This window comes from Solanum verrucosum, unplaced genomic scaffold (genome assembly GCF_900185275.1).
Source record: "Solanum verrucosum unplaced genomic scaffold, falcon-dt-bn FXZP01000042.1, whole genome shotgun sequence".
Lineage (NCBI taxonomy): Eukaryota > Viridiplantae > Streptophyta > Magnoliopsida > Solanales > Solanaceae > Solanum > Solanum verrucosum.
In genome coordinates, this window is record NW_026020230.1 from 996,132 (window position 1) to 1,006,874 (window position 10,743).

General features: G+C 34.0%; 2 protein-coding genes across 3 annotated transcripts; both read left to right on the plus strand.

Moving 5' to 3' along the window:
• Positions 1-948: 948 nt before the first annotated feature.
• On the plus strand, positions 949-6,805 carry LOC125831978 (DNA repair protein RAD51 homolog 4). 2 transcript variants are annotated; one of them, XM_049511106.1, is made up of 10 exons: positions 949-1,063; positions 2,062-2,141; positions 2,229-2,344; positions 2,425-2,506; positions 2,706-2,837; positions 4,003-4,113; positions 4,214-4,292; positions 4,682-4,752; positions 6,326-6,475; positions 6,678-6,805. In XM_049511106.1, exons 1-10 carry the CDS (start codon positions 976-978, stop codon positions 6,711-6,713), a joined length of 945 nt encoding a protein of 314 aa, XP_049367063.1. In that variant the 5' UTR covers positions 949-975; the 3' UTR covers positions 6,714-6,805. The 2 variants fall into 2 exon arrangements, with proteins under 2 accessions (XP_049367063.1, XP_049367064.1); XM_049511107.1 differs by having other exon boundaries at positions 950-1,063; positions 2,241-2,344.
• Positions 6,806-7,388: 583 nt separating this feature from the next.
• Positions 7,389-8,949, plus strand: LOC125832029 (pentatricopeptide repeat-containing protein At1g07740, mitochondrial). The gene has a single exon (XM_049511151.1). It carries the CDS (start codon positions 7,389-7,391, stop codon positions 8,799-8,801), a length of 1,413 nt encoding a protein of 470 aa, XP_049367108.1. The 3' UTR covers positions 8,802-8,949.
• The last annotated feature ends 1,794 nt before the right edge of the window (positions 8,950-10,743 follow it).

Sequence of the window (10,743 nt, forward strand, 5' to 3'; positions counted from 1 at the left end):
TAGAGTTCAACATGGGTGTTTTTAATAAATAATAACACCCATCGTTTATAATTTGAATTGAGTTTTAGTCGTAGTTCTTTGTATAAAACTTATATAGTTATATATATATTTTATACAATTTTCATTTAGGCTTGTTATCCGATGTGACTTTCAATTGCAAGTATTAATAATACTTTTTCATATAAAAATTAATGATATTTTTCTTTTGTTTTTTTTTCTTTTAAATTCATATTAATTATATTTGTTGTCATGCGTTTTCATAAAATGATTATACAAAATTACGGATATTTTTAATAGTTTTTAAAATCTGGAAATATAAATAATATTTCTTTAAAAAGTTGAATATTTGTCTCAAAATCTATGATAAAACACATGATAAAACTTTACGCAAAAATAACTTGACAAAAGTATTTGAAAATCTATAATTAACTGCTAGCTAAGTAATAGAGTATGACATATACATAAATTATTATAATTTCTTATAAAACTTGCAAAGTTTATTATAATCAAATAAAGTAGTGGTCAATTGAAATTGTATCTAAACCATAACTTTTATTTTATAAAATAGAAAATAAAAATATTAATCAGCTGATAATATGACTTTTTATTTTCTTTCTTACCTTTTTTTACCGTACACTTTTCCACTTTCAATATAATATTTTAATTTATTTAATTGAAGTTGACGTGGACCTCCTAATTGTCTTGCAATTTCCACTCAAACTTTACATTCCTTCTCCTTTTGATTTCATTTTTCAGCCTTAACATCAAGCTTGGGCCCCACAATTTACATGTCAAAAAATGGGTGCAGCCTCACATGACTTTAGTTGGTTGGGCCTCTACCATAATAAATTTTTTCGAATTAACATACCTTAATTCTTCAGGAATACTTAAATATTTTTCCTATGCACATTTTCCCTCCATCTTGTTTAGAATAACCCGCCAGAAAAACTGGGAACTGAGAAATTGGAAAAAGTGATGGCGGCATTGAGGTGTTTGGAGTGTGATTACCCATTAATTGACTCCGATTTCCGCAATTTCTGTGCTTCTCACAACATTATTTCAGGTTTCCTTTTCTCTATGCTCTTATTAATATCAACAACAATTTCTCCATTTGTTCTACCATGTTATCTTTCATTCCAATACTGATATTATTTTGGGAAAATTTTCCTGTAGACTACAACTTTTATGTCACTTAACCCTAAGAGATAAACAACTGATTTTGTTAACTTATGCAGTTGCTACACCAGTTTCAACTTTACCTGAGAAGTGATAGTACTTTCATATAGAGGGAAGCTCATTTTAGATCGAAATTTTATGCTTTTGATATGGTGAACATGTATCATAAGTATATTCTGGGTTATCCTCTCTCTTTGTTGATCTGTATTTTGGTTTGATTGTGTGAGAAGAGATGACAAATTTGGTGCAGTCACGGGTTTGAATCCTATCACAGATAAAAGCCTAGTAATTAAATGGAGAAGGGTAGATGAGTGAATCAATTATCCACCAGGTTTCGAACTGTGCACCAACCGGCCCTCGAGAATTTCTCGGTTGTCAAGAAAATAACAAAAATGTCTCGGAGTTTGGTTGTTGTTGTTGGGAATTTAAGGTTGATTCGACACCTCCCACCCAACTCCATTTTCCTGTATAAGCTTTTTAAAAGAATTTGATCCCAAAATAGACTGTTTACTGAATCTTTTGAAATAATGCTAGCGCTAACAATTGAAGTGTACTCCATTCTTTCAAATTTTAGTGTCCCAGTTGGTTTGGATACGACTATTAAGGTAAACGTTAAAGTTTTACTATGGATCCAGAAGTGGAGATAAAGTCGTCTTATTAAATTTTTTGATGTTGTTTAGAACAAAATTTGGTGCTAAAGCATCTTTTAAATAAAAGAACTAAAAGTGTTAAGAATTGCAGTGGAAAAGTGTTCCTGAAGGGCAGGACATAATCCTAGGATACCCTCAAATAGAAAGTAAGAAAGTTAATTTGGAACATAGGATTATGGATAAAATTCAATATATGTGTTGTAGTCATATTATTTTTGTTTTTCTGTTTTTGCAGTTGAAGATTTTCTCCTGCATGATCTTTATGTGTTAGTGATTTCAACCGAACAGCATCATAATTCTGAGAGATTGAAGGAGGTTCGATCTGCCACATATGTAGTTTTCATATATCTGTTCTTTGGTATTCCTATAGTGATCTGTACGTTCATTTTACTCGTAAAATAGGGAATCACTCAGGTTCTGACTATCATTAACAAGCAGCATCAACCATGGGTAGATGGTCAGGAGTTGTTGGATGATGCTTTACAGAATAAGCGCTTCTTACCTACTGGATGCAGAAGGTAACAATGCTTGAACGCCCAATACTTTTAATATCTTCCTTGACAGTAAATGACTGATGAATAAGACTACTCTGGATCAGCATAGATACATTTCTTCATGGTGGATTAAGAGAGGGATATCTAACGGAGCTAGTTGGCACATCATCCTCTGGTAAAACACAAGTAAGAGTGCATTTATAATTCTAGTTTTATTTTTTGACATGGTGGTTGTGCTGATTCCTGATGTTTGTTTCTTAAAGTTAGAAAAATCTTCTGACTATTGAAAAATCTTCTGACCGTTGAATTGTGAAGCATGTTTCATCTTTGAAGCCTCTTTTGGCTCTCAATTCTGTTACTGATTCAAGATTATATTATTGTCCAGATTTGCTTACAAGCTGCTTCAGCTGTTGCAAAAAGCTGGGGCAAAATCGTTTTCGTGGACTCTGGAAATTCTTTCTCTCCAAAACGTGTTGCTCAAATTGTCACTCAAACATCAGATCTTTCTGCCTATGAGGTCAAAACTTTTCTAGCCTTCTGATTAACCTAATTTATATATGTTTTCATTGTCTAGATTTACCAATGAAACAGATTTGTAGATCCTTTCATTGTGTGACCTTCCTTACCTGATTTTGTTATTTATTGCCGGCGAAGATAGACTGCAATTCAGTTTGCTGTTTCACAAATCTTTATGTGATCGGAATACCAAAAGTATCCAATGAAAGTTAGGGTGGCATGGGAACTTCTGGTTAAGATTACTAGATATTTTCTGTGTATAACTGCACATTCTCTATCTTGGACATTGTTCGCCAGTCGAATCCTTTGTCCCTCTTTTGTAATTCATCGCAGTTGATCTTCTTCATGATAATAACTACTCCAGCTCCGTCATAAAACATGTTTTTATGTTGTTTGATACAAAATAACTAGCACCGATCCATCTGATTATTCTTTATGATTCATAATTCCTTTTGAACAAATTTGAATAGGAGAACCATGCTGCAAGAAGTATCTTCTTGGAAGAATATCTGCGGTGCTAATTAACAAAAGAAAATAAAGTCAGCAGTCGATAATTTGATTTTCTTCTTTTCTACTACTGAAATGTGAATCAATCTATCTGTTGTTACAATCTATTGTTCCTTGTACCTCGATTATCATGTTGTTTAGTTGTGGTTCTGTTCTGTTACTGTCTGCTGTTGTTGTTACTGTTTTTGTTACTATCTGTTATTTCTTGTACTTCCGTTACTTCTTGTTGGGACTGCTTTGGATTGGTTTCTTGAGCCAAGGGTCTATCGGAAACAGTCTCTCTACCTCTGAGGTAGGGGTACGGTTTGCGTACACTCTACCCTCCCCAGACCACACTTTGTGGGACTACATTGGGTATGTTGTTGTTATGTTGACATGTGAATCACAAGGTCTGGCTTGCGTAGATTCATTTGCCAATTGGATTTTCACTTCTCTTAGTAGGTCAGATAGAGTATGCTTTCTCAAATTCAGTTACATATGCTGCATTGCATATCTACCGGGAAGTTGTTTTTGATCAGGATATGCATGCCACAAATTTTATGTACGTCACTGAAGATGTACTGTGTATGTTATCATTTGTCCACATGAATAATATGGCTGCTGAGATTATCATGCAAGTTTTTGTACCCAACTTTTCAACGCCATCTGCTCTTTCTCAGGTGGACAAGTCCCTTCAACAAGTAATGAAAAACATAGTATGTTTCTCAGTGTTTGACATTTTTACACTGTTTGAAGTGCTTCATCAGCTAAAGAACAATCTCAGATCTCAGGTTTTTGGAAATACAATTCTAGTTTCTCTACTCTCATCGCCTTGTTCCTAGATTAGGTACATGTCCTTGGGGCACTCACTTATGAGGGTATGATATGCAGAAAGATGAGCACATAAGAATGCTTATCATCGACTCAATATCATCACTCATTGCACCAATTCTTGGAGGTGGTGCGCATGGTAATTTCTCACTGTAGGATGAACTGATTATTTCATTAATTTTAGATTGTTTCTTATATTTTACTTTCTTAAGCAATTTAAGAATCAACTTGTAGTTTGCATTTATTCTAGGAAGTTTTTTTGTTTTTCATTTCTTTAAGGTAGCTTCTTGGTAAACGAGAACCCTGATTGGGTTAGATTCTTTTTCTTCTAGTATCCCTAATAGTTTGGCTTGAGGCTTAGTTGTTGATGTATGCTCTCAAGACACATTTTTTTTTTGTGTGCGTGTAAGTTCTCTTTCTTCGATTTTCTTCTGTTAAAGAGTATCCACATGTCAAAATAAAACAACCTTCTTGACAACTAATACTCGACGTAACAACTAAAGGGATTGTTCCTTCTTTGTGAAACAGGACATGCTTTAATGCTTTCAGCGGGATTTTTACTAAAACGATTGGCACATGAACATGATATCTCCATTTTGGTAAGTTTGGCAGTATCATAACATTAACATGTTCTCTTTGTTTCAGCGTTCTTAATTCTCTTTTCTATTATCTTTAATATCTTCGTTTCAGTGTTCTTCATTCTCTTTGCTATTACTTTGATATCTGTTATCTTCATAACATGAGCTATTTTATCTGATAAGGAGAGGATCTGTGATTCTGTGTATTATTATTAAGCACATAAGCCAGAGATATGAACTTGTCAAGTTGTAATGTACTTACCATCAGCTCTATCAGTTAGGTTCTTAAAAAAAAGGATCCACAGTTCGTTTTAGACTCAACAAGTAAATTTCAGGTTTAATACACAAGATCCCATATCAAACCGTGAAAACAACCTTTTGCAGAAATATAGGATAAGGTTGTATGCAATAGACTCTTAGGGGTCGTTTGGTACAAAGATGCATAATGCAGGGATTACTACGCATGGATTAGTAGTGCAGGGATTAGTAATGCAAGGGATTAGTTTTTATCAAGTGTTTGGTTCATTGTTTCCAACCTAATCTTATGTTTGGTGTAAAACTCTAGAAAAAGTTTATTTCCTATTATACCCTTGAGTTATTATGAGATTTTATATTTCATTTAACTAGTCAAGTTAAATACTAAAATATAAAAAAAAATTATTATTATTTTTAGGTGTGATATGTCACTATAGACATCATTGATATAGCACGGTATATTTCTAATTTTTTTTTGGTCAAATATACCTCAAACTTAACATAGATTTAAGGCTACTTAAATTGTTCAAATACACGAAGCTTATTTTTTTTTAAAAAAACAAATAGTTCAAGTGGTCAATCGACGAACTACATTTAAAAAAACGAAAAAAATCAGCCCAATATAACAAATCAAACATGAAGAAAAAAATATTAATTTGTGAAATCATCAAATCACATGGAACGAATTTGGTGAATTTAAAAGAATATTTATAAATATTCTCATATAAATATAAAAAAAAAAGAACATTAAATTACAAAAAAAAAAGAAGGAAAAAAGATGTGGGGATAGTTTAGTCATTTAGGGGTCTTATCTAAGGATTGTTAAACCTTGGATTAGTTATCCCTCCCTTTTCTAGGGATAAAATAAGACCTTGTATGAGGTATAACTAATCCATGGATTAGATTAAATAAAGTAACCAAACAATGTTTTTGTTGGACTAAATTTTAATCCATGGATTATTTTGATTAATACCTCCTACAAAGCATGTCCTTATAGTCTGGCCCTTTCCCTAACCTCACGCATAGCAGGAGCTTTAGTGCACTGAGCTGCCCTTACACATGATCCCATATTGTCCACCTGAACTTTCCTCAATAAGTAATGGAGTATTCTAGTTCTACTTTCACTATAGGCTTTCTTGATATCCTATTTGTGAACCCAGTGACGGAGCCGTGATTTTTACTAATGAGATTCAAAATATAAAGAAGTAAACAAACGAAGAAGCTAAGGGGATTCAACATCTATCATAAAAATGAATTTTGATCTTGTACATACCGTGTAATTTTCCTATAGCTCCGCCCCTGTGTAGACCTCGTTATAATATTTACCCTTCTATGCTAGGTCACGAATCACATGGTGGCTGGTGAGAGAGGTACTTCCAAGCCAGCACTTGGAGAGAGTTGGAGAAGCATCCCGCATGTTAGGCTTCTGCTATCCAAAGACCGCATTAGTAATATCAGCAGCATATCAGTACTTAGACACCCACACATGGTATGTTTCTTACGAGAACAACTCTCTTGTTTCAACTCGGTTCTCAACACCTTATCATACTTCATTTCACTAATCTTCAACCATAACACCTGACTCTACGACATCAATTCTTAATTTTCGATTTTGGTTTTATAAAGCTATAACGAAACACCATTACCATGTCATGAATAATAATATATCTAATAGTGAATGTTTCATCCAGGCTACTGGAGATAGAGTGGAGTTCGAGTTACAATGACATCAGGCTTTATAATGCCTGACATTTTTATCAAAAGTGTCAACTTGATGCCGCTGCATCGTGGGAGAAATGTCAACTAAGGTTGCTGTTGGAGAAAAAAAACTAACTGTTTGCAAGTGCAGTAATGAGTTATAAGTTTTCTCAACTATTGATTTATACATGGTTATACTTTTTGGGACACCTATTCATTGAAAAAGATTATAATTGTTGCTATATTTCTATGGTATAATATCTAAATAAGGTTGAAAGCATATTCATAATTGTTGCTATATTTCTATGGTATAATATCTAAGTAAGGTTAAAAGCATATTCATAATTTGAATGATAAACTTATAAGAAAAGTAGAGTATGAGATAGAGCTACTATGAAAGGTAGGATAAAAGGTAAAATATAATCAATAAATAAAGATAAAATGAGAATAAAATATTAAAGTAACGACTTGATTATACCAAATCAATCATTACATAAAATGAGTTTTTTTTTTCATGATTTCCTAATGATGAATTTAAACATATGATGCAATAAAATTTAAGTAATATTTGAAACAAAGGTTGTATTAACAATACAATACTATAGGTAACAACCATCCAAACAAGGTGTAAGTGAAGACTGTACATTAACTAGCTCAGCCAAGGAATGAAGCAAATTTATCAGTTCAAGTAGATTTGGAACTCCATGATCAATTCAAGAGTTAAACCAGCTACCATAACTCTTTCAACACTCATTATTCACAATCTTGCACAATTCAGAATCCCAATTTTCCAATCCCAACCATACCACAGTCATCATCGTACTCACAGACACACTTCAAAATCTTCACCTGAGCCTCATAAGCCCACAAGAAACCTTCTTCGCAAACCAATACCACTCCTTGCAGATCTCAAACAAATCCAAGATCCTGATGAAGCTATATCACTCTTCCATGATTACCAACAAATGGGGTTCAAACATGACTACCCAACTTATTCTTGTCTTGTTTATAAGCTCGCAAAGTCTCGAAATTTTGAAGCTGTTGAATCCCTTCTTGGGTATCTCCAAACTCATTATATTCGATGTAAAGAAACACTTTTTATTGGGTTAATTCAGCATTATGGGAAAGCCCAGTTAGTTGATAATGCTGTTGAGCTTTTTCACAAAATGGGGTCGTTTAATTGTTCGCGTAGTGTGCAGTCTTTTAATGCAATTTTGAATGTGTTTGTTGATAATGGGCGTTCTGAATCTGCTAATGAGATGTTAAGGAGTTGTTCGAAGATGGGTATCTGGTTAAATTCTGTTTCGTTTAACATTATTATCAAGATGTGGCTGGAGAAGGGTGATTGGGAAATGGCTCGTCAGCTGTTTGATGAAATGCTTGAAAGAGAGGTTGAGCCAACTGTGGTTACTTACAATTGTCAAATTGGGTTTTTGTGTAAGAAGGGGGATGTTGAAGGTGCTAAAAGTCTGTTTCAGGATATGGTTAAAAAGGGAAAGAAGGCAAATGCAGTTTCTTATGCTTTGCTGATGGAAGGTTTATGTTCTTTAGGGAGGTATAAGGAGGCTAAGAAGTTGATGTTTGATATGGAATACCAAGGATGTAAGCTGAAAATAGTCAATTATGGTGTTTTGATGACTGATCTTTTGAAACGAGGTGAAATTGGTGAGGCAAACAGTTTACTTGTGGAGATGAAAAAAAGGCGCGTTAAGCCTGACATTGTGATCTATAACATGTTAATTAATTATTTTTGTAAGGAAGGTAAAACCACTGAGGCGTATAGGATGTTAGTTGATATGCAAATTGCAGGCTGCTATCCTATTGCAATTACATACAGAATGGTGGTTGATGGATTTTGTAAAACGGGAGAATTTGAGGAAGGTTTGAAAGTTTTGAATGCAATGTTGATGAGCAGGCATTTTCCACGTATGGAAACAGTAAGGTGTTTGATTCTTGGTCTGCTTGATAAAGGGAAGGTTGAAGATGCTTGCTTTGTTTTGGAGGAGATGGAGAAGAGGAAGAAAAAGTTCAATTTTGATTCATGGGAAGTCATTGTCAAGGATTCTTGCACTAGTGATAGGAGTGTACGCCAGCTGTTAGATGAGCTTGTATTTTAGCTATTCGATTTAGATCTATTACTATGTCAAATCTCAGAAATAGATAACCGCATAAGACAGTGACATGATTCTTGTCTTGGTTTATAGAGTTGGGCATGCTTAATGGAAGCAATTTGGCTTCTCAATATCTGATTAAACGTTTTGTGGACACTGTAAATGAAATCTCCCAATGTATTATCTTAATTTTTTTGGTGATATCATCTTGCTTTCCCGTTTAATAATTTGAAACAGAAAAGGTGCTTTCTATGTTTCAATCGAACCATCTGATATTTGGTAATTATTGTACTGACTAATCCAAGTTTGTGCAGCATAGAGTCCATTTAAGGATAATTTCAAGAAGGGTTTTTCTGCTTGGAACAAAGAAGGTACTTTCAATAGAAGCTTTTCTCCTCTGAAATAATCTTTTAAGAACATTTGTTTGTTACCCAGTTCGGTATTTTGCTTGCAGTTTTAGTCATTATTTTGTTTTTCTGCTTATGCTCTCTTCTGCGTGATCGTTATGTATTTGTGATTTCAACTGAACAACATAATTTTGAGAGATTGAAGGAGGTTTAATCTGCCAAATATGTAGTTCTCATATATATGTGTTTAGGTATTCTGATAATGAACTACATTTCCAACTAAACCTACAGCCCAACTGAAAAGAAGAGGACAACACAAACGATCAATCAAAAAGCAAAAGAAGATAAACAAGAAAGGAAAGGCAACTACTACTAAGGTGCAGAATGAGAGAGAAACTACATCTAATATTGTTCAAGAGGGAAAAGAATCAACACTCTTGGCAGTCCAATAGTGAAAGAAGGAACACATTCTATAACAAATATGACAAATCAAGAGGAAGATTAAAACGAACCAAGCACTGCAGCCAATACTACTGTCAAAGTAGGATGAATCCAACGAGAACAACATATCAAAAGGATACAATCTGCAGAAAATCTTCACTCAAGCACTTCATATAAGGAGCATAGAATGAACAAGTTGTTACCTGCAAGATCAGTGTTAGATGGACTAATGGAGAAACTCAGTGTTTAGTATTACTAGTGTAAACAAAGACAAAACACAACTTGAGAATGTCATTGTAGGATTCCTTGAGAGATGTTACTACTTCTTCCAACATACCCTAGTCTTTAATCGATGACTTTAATGTAATCACTGATGGTACAGAAAAAAGGTGTCCTTCGACAATGCATATACAAGATTACAAGTTTCCCTTTCATAAATTATATGGTAGACTGATGTTTGTTGGATGTTGTGTTTTCTGGTTCCCCTTTCACATGGTGTTGTGGAAGGACATCAAAATACATTATATGAAAAAGGCTGGATAGAGTGTTACTTAACCATGAATAGCTGAATTTCTTCCCAAAAACTTAGGTAAGTCATGTGAATAGAACACGGTCTGATCATTCCCCTATGTTACTCACCCTAGAGGTACAACATATCAAACGGCAAAGACAAGTTTCTCACTCTATGGATTGAACAACCTGGTTTTTCAAACGTTGTGAGGAATACATGACAACAGGAGGTTCAAGATAATCCTTTATGGTCGTTTTGTTTAAGAATGCGGAGATGATACAACATCTGAAATTGAAATTCTCCTTTTGGAGTCAAAAGTCTGGCTTCAGATAGGCAACTACGGAAGACCTAAGCACCAAGTTCTTTCACTCATTAGTTAATAGAAGGAGAAGGAGATTGACACTAGACTTGAGGACTTCAATATTAAGTTTTATTAGGTCTGTTAGGATATAATTGAAGGGGACATTGATTAATAAAGCCTGTTAATATTGCTATCTCTCACATACACATGTCTTGTTCTTCTTCCCAAGCTCAAAACCTTACACTACTATGTCGGACTTGAGGCCAATCAGTTCAAGAAATGTGTTTTTCAAAAGAGTTTTCAAACTTCTGAACAGCAGATTAATCTCACTGGTAACAAATTAATCGC

Bases quoted from the DNA above. Each gene is read 5' to 3' on its own strand.
- LOC125832029 (XM_049511151.1), top strand. From the start codon at position 7,389: ATGATCAATTCAAGAGTTAAACCAGCTACCATAACTCTTTCAACACTC.
- LOC125831978 (XM_049511106.1), top strand. From the start codon at position 976: ATGGCGGCATTGAGGTGTTTGGAGTGTGATTACCCATTAATTGACTCC. The intron at 1,064-2,061 runs GTTTCCTTTTCT...CTGTTTTTGCAG, and splicing joins TTCTCACAACATTATTTCAG to TTGAAGATTTTCTCCTGCAT. The intron at 2,838-4,002 runs GTCAAAACTTTT...GCTCTTTCTCAG, and splicing joins CAGATCTTTCTGCCTATGAG to GTGGACAAGTCCCTTCAACA.